This window comes from Notechis scutatus, chromosome 3 (genome assembly GCF_049901735.1).
Source record: "Notechis scutatus isolate UNSWTSFEM ecotype Mainland chromosome 3, rNotScu1.2, whole genome shotgun sequence".
NCBI classification, from domain to species: Eukaryota; Metazoa; Chordata; class Lepidosauria; order Squamata; family Elapidae; genus Notechis; species Notechis scutatus.
Window position 1 is genome coordinate 50,566,383 of NC_142011.1, and position 22,146 is coordinate 50,588,528.

Consider the following 22,146-nt stretch of genomic DNA (forward strand, 5'->3'; position numbering starts at 1 on the left):
ATGAAAGAAATAAAAGAATCCAATCAATATAGCCAATTTAGAAATTCGATATGCAGACACATTAATTTCTGATAAGAGGTTCATAATACAGTCTATAGTGATTAAAGTACGAGTTTTAAAGATGTAACACCATGACATATGTTTAGTAGTACAGTCTACACATTTTCCTTATACTAATTTTATCATATAGTGGACAATGTTCAAGTGTTATATACTGTAGCTACCAGTGTTTTATTTCCTATAACATTCTACTTACAGCTGTAAACTAGACAACCCGTGACCCATTAGATCATCATTTCATAGATATTTCCTTACTAGTGAGAGGAGGAGTGACTTCTGGCTTGCTGCTGGCTTCCCCACTGAGTTTCTTTATGGGAAGCTGGCAATGAACCATGACAATCTTCCTTACTTTCTTTCATTACTTTCACCCTCCCATTTCCTATTCCTTTCCTTCTGTTCCTCCCCCTTTCCTTCTTTTTCTCCCTCCTTCTATCCTTTCCTCTCTCATTCATTTTTTTCTTTTTCTTCCTCCCTTTCTTCCTTCCTGTTTCCTTTCCTTTCCTCCCTCCTTCTTGTTCCTCTCTCCCTCATCTTATCTTCCTTTCTATTCCTATCTCCTTTCTTCTTCCTTTTCTGCCTTCCTTCCTATTCCTTTTATCTTCCCTCCCTCTTCCTTCCTTTTCCTCCTTCTCTCCCACCATTCTTCCTTTCCTTTCCCCTCCCCTCCCACCAGGCTGGGTGGAGGATGGTGCACTCCCATGGACTTGTTGAAAATGAGGATCACATAACTATGACTGATTGTGGCAATGTTGAATCAGCAGTATTGAAGAAGCCACAACTTCCCCAAATTTCATTGCCGCAGGAGAAATGGATCTCAGCATTTTGCAGATTAGTCAACTTGAGGACTGATATTTTGCCCTATAATGCATGGTTTCAGTTAAAGATTACAGATACAAAAAAATTAGTAGTATGTAGAAGCCAATGATTTAATACCATTAGCCTTTCTCCAAAAAGATTTGTCTCACTATACTACTTCAGGCAGATGGAAGAGGAGATGATGGCAATTAATACTTCTGATCAGCCAAAAAAACCCACCCTAGATACATTCCCAACGTACCGCTGCTGCCGCGTTCAAACGCCAGCCCCGCAGGCTCACCCCATTGACTGTTGCACTGGAGCGGTGCAAGGGGCTCAATGGGGTGAACCTGAGGAGCCGGCGCCTCGAACGCAGTGGTGGCGGCATGTTGGGAAAGTAGAGCAAAGCCACTCTGGCTTTGCTCTACTTTTTCAAAGTGCCGCCGCTATCGCATTCTGTCTGTCTGTCTATCTATCCATTCATACATACATCCAAAAGGTCTGTCTGTCTGCCTTCCTGCCTACCTGCCTGTCTTTCTGTCTACCTACCTACCAACTAACCTATCTATCTATCCATCCATCCAAAAGGTCTGTCTGTCTTCCTGCCTGCCTACCTACCTACCTGCCTCTCTTTCCCCCTCTCCCTCCCTCCATGTTTGAGGCACCGGCCCCGCAGGCACATCGAGAAAGTAGAGCAAAGCCAGTCTGGGTGGGTGGGTGGGAGGGAGGGAGGGAGAGGGAGAGGGAGAGGGAGAGGGAGAGAGAGAGAGAGAGAGAGAGAGGGAGAGAGAGAGAGACGACCTGATGCATCAGATTGAAATGAGGCCTAGTTTAGACTGAGGCCCTTTTCCACATTGAAACATCTTTGCCAGCACACTGAAACATCTTTGGCTTCTTTTAAAGGTTTTGTGAACGAAACATGGTCAAGACTATCAGGAAGCTCTCACATTTTGTTGAGGCTTTAAACAGGATCCATTGGACCAGACCTCCACCCTTAAAAACTACTTTTCCCCAATGTATTACAGTGCCAAGTTTGAAGAAGGCAAAACCAAAATGTACTGGTAAGTTACAAGAACACACACACACACACAGACACACACACACACACACACACACACTCCCTTCTAACCCTGCTGGAGTAGGTGATTGGACTAGAACAGCAGTTGCTGACCGGTGGGCCGTGGCCCACTGGTGGGCCTTCAGAAAATTTTCGTGGGCCGCAGAGAAATCTCACCCCCAGAGCACCACCCCAAAGCAATTAATCCAGGCTGTACAGAAACACAAGGCTGTGCCGCCCACATGGCCCGCGGGAACCCTCCCCGCCCACTCACTCCTTACCCCGCGAACTTGCCTCCTAAAATTGCTATTTTTCCTTTTTCCGACCATCATCTGTTCTGCTGTGCCGGCAGATTTAGATTAGCTAGGAAGCAGGAAATGGTTGGATTTCTTGCTTTCTAGCTAGTCTTTAGAAAGTTTAGATCTTTGGCTCTGCCAAACCACCTTTAGGACTGAAGGTTTGCTTCCAAGCAAATTCAGTGCAGACTCATGGCAAGCAAATTTGAGAGAATGAGCTAGCCGATGGCAGATAGATAGATCACTGAATGGATTCTGTGAGCAACTCAATCTGCCTGCTTTGCCTGATTTTGGATAAAAATTGCTTTTTTTAATAAAAAAATTCAATATTTACATACATGGTGTGTTGTGAGTTATTTTGTGAGTTTGCTTGCAAGCAAATTTTATGTGACAGACTGAACTAGCCAATGTCAGATAGATTTCTGAATGAATCTGTGATTCTGTGAGCAACTCAATCTGCCTGCCTGCTTTGCCTGATTTTGGGTAAAAGTTGCTTTTTTTTTATACAAAAGAAAGGGGGGGATGGAAGGAAGGGACAGAAAGAAAAAGAAATAAAGGGGGAGGGAGGGAGAAGAAAGATAATGAGTTACGTATTCTAGTCCAGGGGTCGCCAACCTTTTGGACCACCAAACTCATAATTTTAGATCCCAGGGACCACTTACTGGTTCTGTGGGCATGGCCTAATTTGTGGGTGTGGCTTGGTGGTCATGTGACTGGCTGGGCATGGTTTGTATGTAAGTATCATAAATATTTGTATAAATATTGATTTTTTTATAAAACAAGAGCAACTTTTACCCAAAATCAGGCGAAGTAGGCAGGCAGATTGAGTTGCTCACAGAATCACAGATTCATTCAGAAATCTATCTATCTGCCATCGGCTAGTTCAGTCTGTCACATAAAATTTGCTTGCAAGCAAACTCACAAAATTAACTCACAAAACACCATGTATGTAAATATTGAATTTTTTATAAAAAAGGAGCAACTTTTACCCAAAATCAGGCAAAGCAGGCAGATTGAGTTGCTCACAGAATCATTCAGTGATCTATCTATCTGCCATCGGCTAGCTCAGTTTCTCAAATTTGCTTGCCGAGAATCTGCACTGAATTTGCTTGCAAGCAAATCTTCAGTCCTAAGGGAAGCAGAGCCGAAGATCTAAAGACTAGCTAGAAAGCAAGAAATCCAACCATTTCCTGCTTCCTAGCTAATCTCCCAGCACAGCAGAACAGATGATGGTCGGAAAAAGGAAAAATAGAAATTTAGCAGGCAAGTTCGCAGGGTAAGGAGTGAGTGGGTGGGGAGGGTTCCCGCGGGCCATGTGGGCGGCCGCAGCCTTGTGTTTCTGCACAGCCTGGATTAATTGCTTTGGGGGTTACTCTGGGGGTGAGATTTCTCTGCAGCCCACGAAAATTTTCTCACGGCCCACTGGTTGGCGACCGCTGCTATAGTGAAAATGTTACTGCAAACGAACAGCTGCATTTTCTTTCTTATTTAGTGAGCCTATATCACTAAAGACAAATATACTTTGAAGTAGAAGAAAGGATCATGGCCAACACGTTTGCAGAACAGGCTATATGGAATACTGTTTCTTAATTACTTATAGACATTAAATATGAACAATAAAACTACTGTTAAGGCAGAGAAGCCTCATTTTCGTAAGCCTAAGTCTAAGTGCTATTGCTATAAACCACAGTACAATGGATTTATGTTTTTTTAAATGATGTCATTACAGAAGTGTAATGCGTAATGACATCATGCAAACAACATAAATGCCCATGATACCCTACTTTCCAACTGAACGTACTTCCTTCAAAAACAGGTATGTCCTGCCTATAATTAGTTCACTGAAATGAGTTTTCACAGTAAAGGGAAACTCAAGAGTTTGAAAACGCAGAGCAAAGTGATCAGGACAGAGATTGAAATTCCCGGAATTGTGAAGTGATTCCCCATCATAATCTTCTATTGGTTCATATTACAAAGGATAATGTGATTCAAAGTCCTTTTGAAGATTGATAGTAGCGAGACAAAATATGTAAACTCTTTAGAAACACAATGTTTACTCAGTGTGTTCAATGAAGACATAACACAATATACTGTATTAACTGTTTTAGAACCTCTACTTATTAATAGGACTTAGTTGAAGCTATGATCATATTACAGATGACAATATTGCTGTAGAGTTGTAGACAATTCTAAAGAGTTCCCAAACTTTCAACACTTTCAGATGAAATAATCTCTACAGGGAAACTTCATTCTTTCTGGGATTAAAATAAACTACTCTAAGGCAATATTGCTCTTCTAGTATACCAGACTACTGCATTCATTGAACTTGTTTGGGTGCTACTGAAGTACTTTCTAGTTTAGGAAGGAAAATATTTTGATACTTATGAATTATGAAAATGGGCAAAGATTCAGAATTTGCTTCAGTACTCCTCTACAGAACTGTGTTTGTCCCAGAAACAAAGGAGTTAGAGACTGTCAAAATTACTGGCAGCATCATAAAGCAAGATGCCCTGATTCCCAGAGGAGTTGCTTTCATTAAATATGCAAAGTAAATGACCTACTAATGTTTAACTTTCATTGTGTAACATCAATAGCTTTGGTTGCACCATAGTAATACTGCTTTGTATTTTCCTTTACTATGACTCAGTTGCTTTAAGCAATAATCAGTCAGAGGCAAAAATCATAGCATATCTTGCAAAAGCTTCCCCTAATAACATGAGGGAAGCTGAATACTGTACAAACCTGGGGTTGCTTCCTGGGCCGACCTCGTCCTCTCTTCTCTGAAACATCCTTGTCTTGTTTAGCAGACAGGGGCTGGCTTGATTTTGCACTGGATTCACTCATCTTCTCTCTTTTAAAAGGACAGATATAAAATGATTCTGTTAATTCTTTTCTCTCAAATGTCAACGAATGTAGATTTAAAAGTAGATTTTATTCTGGCTATTAAAATATCAAACCTTATGAAAGGGTATGAACAATGCAAAGTGCATTTAAGGCTCTGTCCTCTCCCTGCCCAGAAAGCAAAAGAAAAGCCCAGTCTACACTTTCAAGAGGTGCTCTTAACCAAGCAAAGAAGAAATGCCCTCTATTTGCCTCAGTAGGGAAAGCTGAGTGCTTTGAAAAATGGATCTATTCAGATCAGCACGCTCCAAAGGCATCCAAAGGGCCCCCTGCTCTAAATTTGTATGTGTGTGTGTGTGTGTGTGTCTGTCTGCTTCACTGCAGTACAACATACAGACTAACACGAACATCATGAATGACCATTATTAGAAGAGTTGGCTGCATTACTCTGTCATCCTGCCAAGGTTGAAACTAGAACACTTTCTGATTTTTATTAAAGGCTAAATGTTTTACTGGACTAAGAATATCAGTGCTTCTTAGAAGTTAATCAGACTCACTTCACATTTATTGTGGTACCAACAGATTATCATCTAGCTCTTAGAATAATTTCTTTTACAATTGATACTCGATTAAATACGCAATTAGTTATTAGCTTTATTCCATGAATTCATTAATTTATCATTGAACGATAGAAGAATAACCTAAGTTCTGAATGAAAAAAGAATATGGTTTGTTTTAAATGAAGCCTCAGAGCAAAAAGCATTCTCTGCTATGGAAAAGAGGGCTGCGTTGACAGACATTTTTTTTTAGTTAAGCCCTTGTACTTTAAGGTGAATTCTCTGAAGATCATTTTGAGTCTAAGCCTTATAACTACCACAGCACTACCAGTGATAAAAATACAATGAAGAGAAATTAATATCCTAGCGTTTTGTTCCTTGCATATTCATAACCAACTGTATATTGATGCTAAGTAATAAGGAAGATGTTTCCCCTACATAATGCAGAAAAAAATGTGGTAGATTGGGCATGGAAGCATAAAGAAGAGGGTCAGCCAGCAGAGTCTTACATGTGCAATCCAAAAATCTAAATTGTGCAAGAATAGGAATTTAGGAAGATAGCTATTCCACAAAAGAATTTTAAAAAATAGAAAACATAGGTCAAAGTTATTTAAAGCCAAAACCAACGTAATAAATGTATTTTAGAAACTATAAGGTCTTCTGCAAGACAAAATTTAAATAGAATTCTATAAAAGTTACTACGGGCAATCAACAGGAAAAGTGCATTACACTGACTAAGATATCCTATTTAAACTAGACCTAAGACAATCATTCCCAATTTAAAGGCATCCAATGTCTTTATATCTCAAATCCTCCTCTAGCATGGCCCATCAGGTTGAGAAAAAAAGGACCTAAATACTTTCTCTTAAAAGCCAAACTCATATCAATTATGCTGTATCGCTATGACAATACTACCGTGTTTCTCATATAATAAGGCCGGGTCTTATTTTTTTTTGAGCCCTGAAAAAATGGCTAGGCCGTCTTTTCGGGGGTGACTTAATTCCCCCCCCATTGCATCTTCGGGCGGGCGGGCGGCGACAGCTTGGATGTTGACCTTGGCGTTGGTGGGACACTTCGTATCGGGGTCAACGCAGGCAGCACCATATCCGGGTGTGCAACAAAAGCACTTCCTAAGGGCAAGCCCCCCCACCATTCCCCCCCCCCATTTCGCATGTTTTAATATAGGCCTTAATTTGGGGGGAGGGGCTTAATTTCATTTCATGCCTATAAAACATGCTGGGACTTCCTATTGGGGGAGGCCCTATTGTTGGAGAAACAGGGTACTTTCTCTGAGTGGGACAAGAATGATGGTAACACTGCCCTACAAGAGGAATATCTGAACTGCCTTGTGGGAGGGACTTTAAATCTTATGCATATAGTACCACTTCAATCAAAATCTCTGCTTTAAGATAAAAATGCCAATGCCAATGTGCCACCTCATGTAATTTTGTATTGTTTTGCCCTTTAGCTACATTTCCAATCACACACAGCAATATCCTATTTCTTGAATCTGTTTATCTGCAACTTGACAACTGTCAGAATCTATCAGAAACAAGGCCATAAAAAGGTAGACTACCTGCTGAGCTGTTTCCATGGTGTTCTCTATAACCAGGGGGAGTCATTAGGCAGTGACTCCCCCACAATAAATACCAATGTATCAGCTTGAAATGCAGGGCACCTTTGTCTCCAGTTCTAAAAGATTCACATTGACCATGTTTGACCAAACCATTTCCCTAAAATTAGCTGACTTTGGGCAACCACAGCATATCATCTAACCATACATTCTCTTTGTTGGCCCCTGAATAGAAAAGAGAAGTCCTCAATTTTTATGTGCATTCTAAACACAAAGAGGTTCACTGAAATACCGGCTTGTAGATTTTTTTTCTCCTAGTTGTTGGCAGGAACTGACGGGTTTTTTGACTTTGCGGGTTTTCTGATCTTATCAGAAAACCCGCAAAGGATTTTGACTAAAAAGAGCCAGGGCTGTTTATATACTATAGGATAAGCTAAAGATTTATCAAGGCTCAAGATGCGGTTGAGGTCAGCCCCAAACTGATAGTATTATGTAACTGTCTCAAAGAATGAATTAATCTCTCTCTCTCTACCCCCACTAGAATGTCTAATATAACATATAAAAAAATCCCAAATCAATATGCTAATGCCTTTGGATGTCAGAAACTTTCCTCCTCACAATTATTTAGAATTTTGTTTGCATCCATGTCCATGCAGACATGTTCCTTGGTATCTGCCCGGCTATCTTCTTGCCTTTAGAGTTTGCTTAGACAAACTTTAAATAAAAATTCAAAAAAAAATATGGATGCTATAAAAACCTCTTCCTCTTCAATTACAATAACATTTTTTTTGGGGGGGGGGGCATAGAGATTGTATATTTATACTTAAAAATAAAGAGGGGTGGATGTGTATTTTACCTGCCATGAAAAAATAAGCTGAAGTAGGTAGACAGTGTATTATGAGGATTAGTGAGTAGCAACTTCACTAATTGTCCTTCTGGCAATGGGTGTTTTGGTGACCAGCTAATTCCACCATGTACATGGACTGCCTTTGTATATGATGGCCTTCCCATCCCATGACAAACATTTTCTTAACATTGCCACAATTTGCACTTAATTTCCAAATGTGGCCAGAGATCCAAAAATGTGCCTTCCCCTTCTCTTACATACACCATTAGAAGTTTACTCTGTGGCATTGACAATTAGAAATAGACATCTTGAAGCTTCCTATAAACAAAGATCTGAAGAATATAGTTCATAGGATTAGGCATTTTTAAGATACTCAGAATACTTGATAAAGCTTTACTATTTACAAATATTGCCAGTAGCAAAAGCTTGTTTCTATCCTTATTCTTAAATGCAAAGCATAAGGTTTAAAAAGGTTCACATTTTTTAGATTACAATATTATCTAAATAATTTTTCTTCAAAGCTTATATAAATTCAAAAAGTTGAAAGGATCACTTTTTCTAACAAAACAAACTCAGCTAAATTATGAGAGTTTTATGAGATGACCAAAGGAGATTTAGCTGCCTGCAGGATGTAAATATTTCTAGGAATATTGTTTAAAAATATATACTCCAGACAGATTTATGAACTTTGAACACAGAGAAGTACTAGTCTTTTTTTTACAAAATTGACTCATACTCAATTATGGAAGTGATTCATACTTTTTTTAAAAAGAGCCAGACATCTATAAATAATATTTAGCAATGCTTACTGTAGAGTTGAATTTACTGAATTTAGTGTCGATTTACTTTGGAATACATTTATTAAGAACTGAATAGTAGTCTTTAAGGCACTGCTATGAAATTATGGTCCCTATGTCATAGGTTTCAGCGAGGATTAACGGTGGCCAATCTTTTTCAATCTTGGTATCAACCTGCTCTTTCTGCTACACTGAGGCTACATGAAGCATGTTCAATAATGTTGTAATACCACTGGAAAGTGCACAGCCAGAATTTTCGAGAACATATTTGAAGGTTTAGTGGGGTAAAAAAATAATAAGTGTTTCATCCCTTAAATAAATCAAAATGAAAAAAGGGAAAAATGGTCCCATTCAATTGGGGGTTGTAAAAGAGGTGCTGAGAAAGATGCATATAGCCAATAAATTCCTTATGTATGCCATAGATAAATCTATCTACTCACCTAAGATTAAAAAGCCACCATCACAAACCACACTGTGAAGCCATCAATACATCTTCACATAAATATACACTGCTCAAAAAAATAAAGGGAACACAAAAATAAGACATCCTAGATCTGAATGAATGAAATATTCTTATTAAATACTTTGTTCATTACATAGTTGAATGTGCTGACAACAAAATCACACAAAAATTATCAATGGAAATCAAATTTAGCAACCCATGGAGGTCTGGATTTGGAGTTACACTCAAAATTAAAAACACTACAGGCTGATCCAACTTTGATGTAATGTCCTTAAAACCAGTCAAAATGAGGCTCAGTAGTGTGTGTGGCCTCCATGTGCCTGTATGACCTCCCTACAATGCCTGGGCATGCTCCTGATGAGGTGGAGGATGGTCTCCTGAGGGATCTCCTCCCACACCTGGACTAAAGCATCCCCCAACTCCTGGGCAGTCTGTGGTGCAACGTGGCGTTGGTGGATGGAGCAAGACATGATGTCCCAGATGTGCTCAATTGGATTCAGGTCTGGAGAATGGGCGGGCCAGTCCATAGCATCAATGCCTTCATCTTGCAGGAACTGTTGACACACTCCAGCCACATGAGGTCTAGCATTGTCTTGCATTAGGAGGAACCCAGGGCCAACCGCACCAGCATATGGTCTCACAAGGGGTCTGAGGAGCTCATCTCGGTACCTAATGGCAGTCAGGCTACCTCTGGCGAGCACATGGAGGGCTGTGCGGTCCCCTAAAGAAATGCCACCCCACACCATTACTGACCCACTGCCAAACCGGTCATGCTGGAGGATGTTGCAGGCAGCAGAACGTTCTCCACGGTGTCTCCAGACCCTGTCACGTCTGTCACATGTGCTCAGTGTGAACCTGCTTTCATCTGTGAAGAGCACAGGGTGCCAGTGGCAAATTTGCCAATCTTGGTGTTCTCTGGCAAATGCCAAACGTCCTGCACGGTGTTGGGCTGTAAATACAACCCCCACCTGTGGACGTCGGGCCCTCATACCACCCTCATGGAGTCTGTTTCTGACCGTTTGAGCAGCCACATGCATGTTTGTGGCCTGCCGGAGGTCATTTTGCAGGGCTCTGGCAGTGCTCCTCCAGTCCCTCCTTGCACAAAGGTGGAGGTAACGGTCCTGATGCTGGGTTGTTGCCCTCCTACGGCCTCTTCCACGTCTCCTGATGTACTGGCCTGTCTCCTGGTAGCGCCTCCATGCTCTGGAAACTACGCTGACAGACACAGCAAACCTTGCCACAGCTCGCATTGATGTGTCATCCTGGATGAGCTGCACTACCTGAGCCACTTGTGTGGGTTGTAGACTCCATCTCATGCTACCACTAGAGTGAATGGGTGTTGGTAGAAGTTACCCTGAACGCCCTTTCTATCTATGCTGCGAGAGAGCCCAGGATGGGTTGACTCCTTCCTATGACGTCATTTAGCTGAGTCTGCACTAAGATATAAAAGCCTCAGGAGACCAGGATGGGGGATGGAAAGGCTCATAGATAACTTCTCCTCCCCTGGGAGGGCTTGGCTGGGGCCCTTCTGCACTCCCTTCTGTTGAATAGTTCTGTTGAACTGCCTCTCTAGGGCTGCATGTCTGCGCTTTTCTGCCCTCAACTCAGCCTGAGTTGCCTTCTTAGGGGCTAGAGCCTTAGCTCTCATTTTAGCAGCCACCTCCCTCTGGACCGATTGGGTGCGTTGCCGACGACTTTTTCTCTTATTGGGTTTAAGAGACTGTTCCACGGGGGGACGGGGGGGACTCTGCCTGACCCTTATCTTGCTCCATTTGAAGAATAAAGGCTCTTACAATGGAAAGAAACTGTTTGTAATTTTTTTGTATTAAGCCCCTTAGGGTATAAATTGGCCCCCGGGCTTACAAAATGGCCGCTCACCTCGTGGTGGAAGGCTTCAATCAAAGATGGCCTCTGACTATGGGAAACAGGCTCCAACATCGAAGAATCTCTCCTTAGGCTATAAAGAGCCCTGAGTGAAGTCAGCAAAGGAAAGGGCAGCCACATGATCAGCTGGCTGACGCTGGTATCGGTTTGCCGATTGCTTTTTATGACTGGTCAAACCGCAGGCGTGGGAGAGGTCTACAGACACTGCCCAACTTGCCTGAATAGCACTCTGTCAACGCTGCTCCCAACGCTGCAGGAGAGAGAGCCTGCTCTCCTGGAAGAGCAGCTGCCCAGATCCTGGGAGCTGCTGAAGCAAGGAAAAAAGGTACTGAAGATCGCTAGTGAGTGCTATCTACAAAACCTCAGCTGGCTGAAGCTGTTATCAGTTTGCCGATCGCTTTTTACGACCGCTCAAACTGCAGGCGTGGGGGAGGTCTACAGACGCTGCCCAACTTGCCTGAACAGCGCTCTGGCAACGCTCCCAACGTTGCAGGAGAGAGAGCGAGAGAGAGCCCTGCTCTCCTGGAAGAGCAGCTGCCCAGATCCTGGGAGCTGCTTGAAACGAGGAAAAACGGTACTGAAGATCGCTGGTGAGTGTTATCTAACAGAAGCTTTCAGAGACACAGCTACTGACTGAAAGGAGCTGAGTCAAAAGCTGCTGTCTCTTCTGGGGGCTGGCTTTTATATCTTAGTGCAGACTCAGCTAAATGACGTCATAGGAAGGAGTCAACCCATCCTGGGCTCTTGATGCAGCATGGAGGAGAAAGCACCGCCAGCATTCAAAAGTGACCAAACCATCTGCCAGAAAGCATAGGAACTGAGAAGTGGTCTGTGGTCACTACCTGCAGAACCACTCCTTTATTGGGGATGTCTTGCTAACTGCCTATGCTTTCCACCAGTTGTCTATTCCATTTGCACAACAGCATGTGAAATTGATTGTCAATCAGTGTTGCTACCTAAGTGGACAGTTTGATTTCACAGAAGTGTGATTGACTTGGAGTTACATTGTGTTGTTTAAGTGTTCCCTTTATTTTTTTAAGCAGTGTATATATCTATTACATTATTCCCTTTTGTGGTAGAATAAAATTATGCAAAAGAAGACAGAGCAAGCTGAAGAAATTAACATGAAACAGAAAAAAAGCATAGCTAAAATTACGTTACACTAACACTATTCACTATACTCAACATACTTTCCTATCCTTAAAAACCACCCATGCCTTTCCCATACACTGATTCATATATTGCTTTTTGTTCTTCAGACCTCATCAGCTCCACCCAACCATAACTTTCTTGGTCTTCCCCTTCCTCTCAAGTCATTTGTTTGTTCTTTGTGTATTTGTTTTGTAATTCAATCCTCATTTACTCTCTGCAAACCACTTCCAGTGTATTTTTTTCATATTGGTCACTCGCTTTTGAATTCAATACACAGTCATCCATCACTCATTCATTCTTGACTCCATCTCTTTTTGATGTAGCCACACACTTAAGTATCCGGTTTCCACTGCATTCAAGTGATTGTTATGTTCCTCTTCATATATCCAGCTCTCGCTTCCATACAACTACATGGGCAAAAAAGCATGTTGTTATTCACAGCCATTTTTTGCTTCGTTTGGCAAACATTCATTCTTCACCATAGATAAAATGCAAACTACTACCTTTTCTATTTACATATTTTAAAGTGTCTCCATATCCCCATTTTCAATAAATGTTTTAACATGATCTACATCAATTATCTATTTTGCCATATAACTTACAATCATCCATCCTATTTTCTCTGTAAAAAACTTTTATTTTTGAAATTATTAATTTTCAAATCAAAACTCCTCATTGCATTTGCACTGTACAATTTAGCACTTGCTGCAAATCAGTTTCTCAGCCAACAAGGCATTGTCTACACACAAAGTATACAAATTCACATGCTCAACCAACTTATCTTTAACATCACCACAAACATATTCAATAATAGAGGCATCCTTACCACTTGCATAATGCTGAAGTGCTGATTAAGCATTTTATTTTCACACAGATTTTACTTTAGCTGTATAATGCTCACTGCATTCGGCAAACCAACTTTCAACACACTCTTGGAAAATATCCCCTAACTCACTTATTTACTTAATCGTAGGTTTTCTCCAAATAAATTCATATACTTTTTCTTTTTCAATAATGTGTTGGAAGAATAAAGATAGGTTACACAGCCCTTGTCCAGCATGTAACTGTACTATACTCTCCTCTTCCTTGAATCAGAATTCTATCAAAATTGTTCCTAGGCCCACGTAACAACCTAATCCTCTTGTAGTTTTAGCATTCACTTTTTCTTTTTCTGTGGGAGAACATAATGGCATTCTTTCAGATATCAAGCACAGGTGCTGGCTTCACATGTGAACCACATCCATTTTTAATGTTTCTTTAGGGATACCAGCTATTAGTGCAATCTTCTAAGATTTTTCACAGCATTTATTTCCATTTCATTAGTGTTTTCTTTGACACTCCGAACATTTCAATCTTTGACATATCACTTTTATTCCACTTTTATTCTCAAATATTCTTTCTACTACACCATCACTTCAATTTCATCCCAGCAGTCATTCTGTTTCAGTGGCCTCTTTTACTTCTTTTTCTCTTGTGATCCATTTCCCCCATGAATCTTTGACATTAAGAAATGGTCGCCCAACATTCAGAAGATCAGGGCTTTGTATATTTCGCACAATTTTCATTATAAACAATCAAACCAGTCATACTTTTAGATTTGTGTTCCTTTGTAATATGTATGAATAAACTTAAATCACAAATTCAAAACAGAATTTTTCTAAACAGATATTGAGTATACAACATTGTTCTCAATTATTCTTAAGTCTCTGAATGGCCTAATCACTTTTTCTGTATTTTCTCATCTCATTCCCATTCATTCATATCATCTAGCTACCAATTCATTTCACTAAGGTGATTCAGTGTGTTACATTTCCCCAAATTTACGTCGTTTTTCTATTCTCACTCACATGCAGCATTCCTGGCTGCAGCAAGACTTTGGGCAAACCAGTCCTTACTCCTCATGAGTAAAAAAGAGGAAGAAATGCTACTCAAGGCAAGCTAGGATCTCAATTCTACAAAACCACCTTGCATGCATACTGTTGCTTTCACCTCACGAACTAGAAAATATATTAATAACCACGCAGGATATAACAATATAATCAATACCAGATCAACACATTTTCAAGAAATATACTTTTCCCTTCTAAAAACCTGTCAGGATGGACTAAAGAAAATGCAGAAAGTTGTGAATTCCATTGAGCTGGTACTGAGTTCTGAACACTGGAAAACTCTCATGCACAATGATTGAAGATGTAAAAGCAATCATCCTCACCAAGTTATTAACAAAATGTGAAATCCACATTGAGACAATCCAAGTTTTAATTCAAATTTCCATCAGACCAACAATAGACCGTAGAAAGAAGAAATGTACATGGTATCATCAGAAAGCTATATTTTTTAGTTGGAAAGTCTTAGCAATTCAGCAAATAAATCATCATCTATAAATAGGGATGTGAACAAACACACACACACACACACACACACACACACAGATGTGAAGAGGGGAACAGGAAAATAATTTAAAATTACACAAATTGTGAGATTTTATAAACAGGATGCAAAAGCAATTCATTGTGACAATACCGAAGAAGATAAACCTAATAGCTTTATTATGCTATGAAGCTCTTTTTGGAGTTAAGATTATAAACTAGGGTTCTTTCCTATCTGGTGCCATCCAGATGTATAACTTCAGACAGCTTGCCTAGGAATGACAGAAATTGCAGTCTAATATCTGTAGAAGACACTATCTTGAAGAAGTTTGACATATGAATTGAACATTATGCTTGTTTTGAGAAAATTATAGTGCAATTTATACATTGCAATGCACTGAAAGTCTACTTACCGTATTTGCCGGAGTATAAGACGAGCCCCCAACATTTCCACTCAAAATATAGAGTTTGTTATATACTCGCCGTATAAGACGACCCCCCCCCATTTGGAGGCATGTTTTCAGGGCAAAAAAGTCATCTCATACGCCGGCAAATACGGTAAGTTGTAACACTTGGGGTATTCTGGATATAATTCTTGATTGACACCCCCGCCCCTTTCCCCCAAACTTACAAAGCCACCAAAATGCTTTAGAGAGGCAGCTTCGCCTTTCTCAGGCTGGCACTCAATTCCTCTCCCTTTCTTTGTGACAGCCTCCGCCTGCGTGCCATCGGGACTCCAAGGGTGGGGGATGGACAGCTGCCAAATCTCTCTCTCTCTCTCTCTCTCTCTCTCTCTGTGTGTGTGTGTGTGTGTGTGTGGTGTGTGTGGTGTGGAGGGTAATTCCGGCTATCTCTGGCCTCCGCTCGGTTTTAAAGTCGCTTGGCCGGTTCCCAAGTCGCAGCGCGCTGGCCGGGAGACGTGGCGCCGGGTGGCAGCTCGGTGCCGGGAGGCGGATCTTCTCTTAAGCGGGGAGGGAGGAGGGGACAAGAGGAGGGACGGGACGGGACAGGGGCGGGAGGAGGTCCTCGCCTTCTTCCACCGCCCACCGGACCCTTTTCTTCCCAAGGGGATCCTGGAAAGCAGCTCGGGAGCCGGGTGGCCCTGCCCAGCGGGGTCCCATCAGGAACTTCCCGAGGACACCCCCCACCCCAAGCACAGCCCTCCCGGTCTTTCAAAGAGGGAGGGAGAAGCGGGAGGAGCAAATTGCCGCCCCCCGCCCAGAAGGAGGGGCGCCACAGTCCACCCCCACCACCTCCTCCCCCCACTCCCGGGCCATTACGCGGCTCGGGGCTGGCTGGGCGAAGCGGCCCCGCCAGAGACCCTCCCGCTCCACCCCACCTCCAGATTGGCCTCCGCAAGCGCCCCAAGCCGGGCGGAGGGTGAGGGGTGGGTGGGGGGGAGGAGGAGGAAGAGAGACTCCGGCTGGGCTTGAAGGGGCTTCGCAAGTTGCGGAGCTCCACCCCCGTCGCTCTTGCACCGAGTGACAACGTATTTACCGGCGTATAAGACGACCCCCCACTTGGAGGCATGTTTTCAGGGCAAAAAGTCGTCTTATACGCCGGCAAATACGGTATATCATTCAAACTCAGAAATAGTTTGGCCTACAACTCTTTTACTTTTAGGGATTATCCTTTATATAGGTAGCCTTTCACTTAGGACCACAAGGAGCCAAAAATTTCTGTTACTAAACAAGATAGTTGTTAAGTAAGTTATGCCCCATTTTATGCTCGTTTTGCTACAGTTGTTAAGCAAATCACTGCAATTGTTAAGTGAATCATGTCATTAAGCAAATCTGGCACATTGACTGCTTATTGGAAGTTGGCTGTAAACGGTGATCACATGACCTCAGGACTGTGCAACTGTCATAAATATATGCCAGATGCCAAGTGCACAAATCCCTATCACATGACCATAGGCATGCTGCAATGGTCGTAAGTGTAAAAACCGGTTTTAAAGTCACTTTTTTCAGTGGTTATAACTCCAAATGGTCACTAAACAAATGGTTGTAAGCCGAGGACTACCTGTAATAATATCAGAACTTTACCCGGTTCTAAAACAATAACAAGGATACATATGTAACTATCAAATCAAACTGAATTAAAAACTACTTGGGGCAAGAATAGTATTCATATAAAACCTTGATATTGCACCTGCCAGATCATCATGAAACCATGATTTAATGAATTCTTTTTTATTAGACTTTCACATGTTTCACTGCAACATACCAGATTTGCAGTCCTCCAAATAACAGACAAGTTTTTAGCATTCCAAGTCATCGGTGTAATTAATACAAATTTACATTATTTGCAATAGATGACATAAATTTGGATTTAACGGACATCAGGATATGCACATACTCAATTGTCTGTTAAAATCAACATTTCTAGCTGAAAAAATATTTATTTTATTACGTTTTTTAAATCCTGCCTTTATTACTTTATAAGTAACTCACGGCAGGAAATATACATAATACTCCTTCTTCTCCTATTTTTCCCACAACAGCAGCCCTGTGAGGTGGTTGGACTGAGGGACAGTGATTGGCCCAAAGCCACTCAACAGGCTTTCATGCTTAAAGGCTGGACCAGAACTCACAGTGTCCTAGTTTCAGCACACTGAGAACCTTAACCATTACAGCAAACTAGTTTTAGCTAATGTCTAAAAATTTCATTTAGGCACTGATCCATCTAAAATTAGACTAAAACTTTTAGATCACAAGGAGACTACGTACCTCATTATTACAGCACTTTAATTAATAGTCAGTTGGATGAACACGAATTGTTGCATACCTAATAGATAATTTTTAGATTTACAGTAGCAATTCCCAATTTGGGAAGGGTATCTTCTAACAGTTATCATTAGAATCACATGGAAAACACAACCAATCAAACTTCAGTATTTTATACAGAGCATTATTACAAGGATGCTTTACATTTCCCTTAGGAATTTGTCATTTTCCATGAACTACTTGCTAGGTTATTTGTCTAATTCAATGACGATCTCTAACATAGTGCATCAAGCTATGGCTTGTTTTAAACAGGATTTGTAGAACAGGCTAGATCTGTTCATCAAGTCATCTGATTTAAATAATGGTTTATGATTTGTGACAAAATGCCAAAATTAACATGGTCATAATGTATAAACTAATATATTATTCTCTCTCCTTCCACAAATTACAGGATTTCTGGAGATGATGAATTTTGAAAAGGCTATAAATACTTAACGGCAACTTACATCCTTTGCAGGTACTTGCTACAACTGAATGCCCTTTTGCATCCGCTGATGGAGAAAGCAGTGAAGGACAAGACACATCCTCACTCACTTCCCTTGTACAGGGAGTCCTCGACTTATGACCACAATTGAGCCCCAAATGTTGCTAAATGAAAAATTTGTTAAGTGATTTTGCTCCATTTTACGACTTTTCTTGCCACATTTGTTAAGTGAATCACTGCAGTTGTTAAATTAGTAATACAGTTGTTAAGTGAATCTGGTTTCCCCATTGACTTTGTCAGGTCCCAAAAGGTGATCATATAATCTTGGGACACAGCAACAGTCATAGATATGAACCAATTGTTAAACATCTGATGTAAATCAAATGACCATGGGGATGATGCAATGGTCATAATTGTGAAAAATGGTCATAAGTCACTTTTTTCAATGCCGTTGTAACTTCGAACAATCACTAAATGAACTGTTGTAAGTCAAGGATTACTGTCCAAATTGATAAACAATTGATTCAGATTTTGGAAAGTCTTATCCCAATGTGAAGGAAACCAAGAAAACCAACACACTGCTATAATAATGAAAGTTAATCTCCAGTTTTAAGTGAATGCTGGAAAATGTAAATCATCCTGTGTCTACATCCTAAAATAGTGAATGCAGGAAGAATGAGGATCCATGGATATATTTATCTGCATGGAAAAAGGAAAATGTTTTTAAAAGTACTGGCTGAAGAAATGCTTATGCAGCATCCCTCCATCACTATGTATTATTCTAGACAGCTATTAGGGCCAAAGAGATCACCCATTCCTCAAAATGAAGTTGAATGCCAGCAGTCACAACCTGTCACCCCTAGAAACAGCAATCCTCTGGGGTTATTTTTCTCCTCAAATACATAAATCTGCCTATTCTCCTTCACATTCCCACACCCTGCTTGCGCCACAACTGTTTGCTTCTATCTGATTAATAACAAATTAAATTTTGAAAGACAACAGGTTGCTCAATCCAAAATGGCTGGCCTAAATCCAAGCAGCACAGTATCCTCCCAGGAGTCTGGGGCACCTTCTGGGCAAAGGCTTGGGTTTGCTTACAATATGCTGGAGGAAAAACACATAAACCAAATCACAAATTTGAAGAGCCTGTTTAAAAATAAGGCTGGCTTGGGAGATCCCTTAATGGAGCATTCCAGGGGGATTCTTTTGAAGCCCCAGAAGGTAGGCTATTAAAAACAGCCAGCCCCACTTGAAGTGCACATTATAAAAGGAAGTGATAAGGAAGGCTGGAGGGCCACACAGGAAGGTCAACAGAACTGGAAACTTTTGAAGAGCTGTCCTGCAGGGCACAAATGTTCAGTCCCACAAGGCGTTGATTGGGGGTGGGAGGGGGGAGTATGATCCTCCTTGTGAAGAGGAAAAATGGTAAATGGCGTTTTTTTGAAGTTAGCAAGAAGCTTAAAATAAGAGAACTTTGATGGGTAAAGTTACACACTCCATCTCCTCCTTTTCCACAAAAACTAACTCTCCTGAGAAGTAGAAAGAGGAAATAGCCAAACACTCTCTGCCAACCATTAGTTAATTAGGTTGAGGTGCCTCTTCAAGACACTTCCCCAATTCTGCCAACATCAGTTAGCCAAGCACTAATTAACTATAAGCTGGCAAGGTGCATTACTTTCATGTCTGAACATATTTTTGATTTAAGTTCTCCAACATTTTCAAATTGAGCAATTCACTACATCAAGACTGGAAGCTGGATCTGCTTAATCCAGAGCCTTTAATGAAAAAACCATGAACATTCAAAATCAGTAGTTGCAGCTCACTGAAACTAAAAATTTTATATATATACATATACATACACACACACACACACACACACACACACACTGGTCAGTAGTGTGTGACCCCCTGCCCCCAACAACAGCCAAAGCCTTTGCTCAAAAATGTAAGCCAAAAAGAATATACAGGCTTTACAAATAAATGAATAAAGTAAATCCGTCTAACAGAAAATATAGTCAAATTTACCAATCATTTCAACATCTGAAAAGCTATAGCTCAGATTATACCAATTTCCTTTAAAAGAAAACGAAAGTTCTGGCATCTTCCCCTTTAAAAGAGCGGAAGGGGGTGTTTCTAAAAAGCCCAATGCACCTGCTATTTGCACGCACACACACACACACACTTTTTTTCTAGATCTGCATGTCTATTGGAAGAAACACATTGAAAAAATTAATAAGTGGACGAAAGTACTGTCGCGCGATTTGAAAATGAACACAGCCCCAGCGTGCATGCATTTTTAAGGATCTCGAGAAGGGGGGGGGGGGACCTGAAACACCAGCCGCCAGAGCTCCAACGCTATGGGAGTCTCTCAGATAGGAGCAAGTTGCAATAAGCAAAGCAGTTCTAACCGCTACCTACTCTCTTCCGGCGTTAAATAAAAAATAAAGAGACAAGAAAAGGAATTCTAACCATCCGACCCGTGATCTGGAGAAATGCGTCCATCAGTTTTCCCACCCTGAATAAAATCCGGATCAAGTGCATTAGAATTTAATATTAAAGGCGAAGTGTTGAGAAAAAAAATACCCACTTAGCTACAAATTACAAGGCCATTCCGCCCCCTTCCCCAGTCCAGTGAACCCTGCTAAGACCTCCCTTCCCGCACATATAACCCTTCTTCTCTTACTTGCATGCACGCTGAGAATAAAAGGCTGGAGAGTATTTTATTCCGCATGCCTTACTTGCTTCCTATTGTAAATTCCGAGCACAGATACATTTTATGCAAACTGAAATGACTTTGCAAAATCCGGTTCTAAATTCTGCAAATGTAAAATAAGATTAATGCAACTTTTTTTTTTTTTTTTTTAGAAATCACCAACTTACAATTACTCTTATTCGCGAATCTGTATACGTTTTTCCTTGGGTGTTGTGGTGAAATGAAAATAATCCCCCCTTCTGGTTGCTGATGGTTGCAATTGCAGATCTGAAGCAGAACGCAGGGAGACTTGCAGTGAGGGGGGAAAAAAAAGAGAAACAGCGTACAAGCAGACAGGCCCCCTCTTATTTATATAAATTTTTTAAAAAATGTTCCAGGAGGAAGGAAGCTGGGTCAAAATCATTTGCAGAATGAAAAAAGTAAGAGGGAAAAAAAGCCTCCTCCAAATCTTACTGGAGAGAATCCAGAAGCTAAAAATAGCAAAATCACACTCCAAATTAAATAAGGGCAGGCTGACTGGCTAAGGGGAGCTTAGCCCTTCCAGTGGAAGAGAGAAAGAGGGGGAGGGAGGGTAAAGGGGAAGGAGGCGGAGCCATTCGGCGTCTGCATCATCACCTGTGGGTGGAGGAAATATAAAAGAAAGCAGCAAGGGTGATTTTTAAAAGGCTGCTTAGAGGGCTCGGGAGGAAGGAGGGGGGGAGAAAAACAGCGGCTGCGCCGAACTGCGAAGAACAAAAGGAAAACAACGGCGGGAGAGCTACCGTAGCAGCTGTCTTTCCCCTCGCGCCAAAAGATGAGGAAGAAACGGGAGGGAACGCTTTGCAAAACTTTAAAAAAAAACCATCACTGTCCGCTTGCTTTGTTTCTTCTTTTGAAGGGTGGGGGGTGGGTGGGATAAATTTCCTGATTTGAAAAGCTCAGTGACCCTAAATAGGGTTGAAGCTGATTTAACAGTTTTTTGGGAATATAATTTAGGGTCGGCCCAAATCTAGGCGATTGATGTATAAAGTTTTATTTTGGGGTCAAAAGTCCTGGGTTTCTTGTTTCTAAATCTGGCCTGGGATTATTGACCGTGGGAATGTAAAAGGTGGGGAATCCCACGTTTAGTTTAGGATGTGAACGTGGTTAAGCTATAATCCCTCCCCCCCTTCTAATACATCTTTTTTTTCCCCAAAGAAATTGAGAGGTAGTAACTACTCTAGGTTGGAGGTGTGTGTTCATTGCAGGCTCCCTAAGAAGAAAATTATAGATTTCCAGGAGTCTTATCTTTCAGTTTACTGGCTTTAAAAATACTTCTTGTATTTGATGTTAACATTTCAGGGTCCTGAGTTTCCATCTAGTGCCATGAATCTCTAGCATGGTGAGGTACTAGTATAAACAATACAGTTCCTGCTTGCCACACATTTCTGAATGTATTTTAACTTGCAAAATATCTAAAACCTATCCTTGCTAAAGAGAAGAACATGATCACCCTTGTGTGATATATATGGAAGGTTATGTATTTTTCTAACAAAAATAAAGGCCATGTTTTT

General features: G+C 41.1%; 1 protein-coding gene across 1 annotated transcript in view; it reads right to left on the reverse strand.

Moving 5' to 3' along the window:
• HMGA1 (high mobility group AT-hook 1) overlaps window positions 1–21,402 on the reverse strand; it is a 35,001-nt gene extending 13,599 nt beyond the window's left edge. The window contains exons 1-2 of the mRNA XM_026680400.2: window positions 20,782–21,402; window positions 4,951–5,059 (exon numbers count right to left, since the gene is read on the reverse strand). Coding sequence (XP_026536185.1) covers window positions 4,951–5,052 — 102 coding nt within the window. The 5' untranslated portion in view covers window positions 5,053–5,059; window positions 20,782–21,402. The remainder of the gene's footprint in view (window positions 1–4,950; window positions 5,060–20,781) is intronic.
• Between the last annotated feature and the right edge of the window lie 744 nt (window positions 21,403–22,146).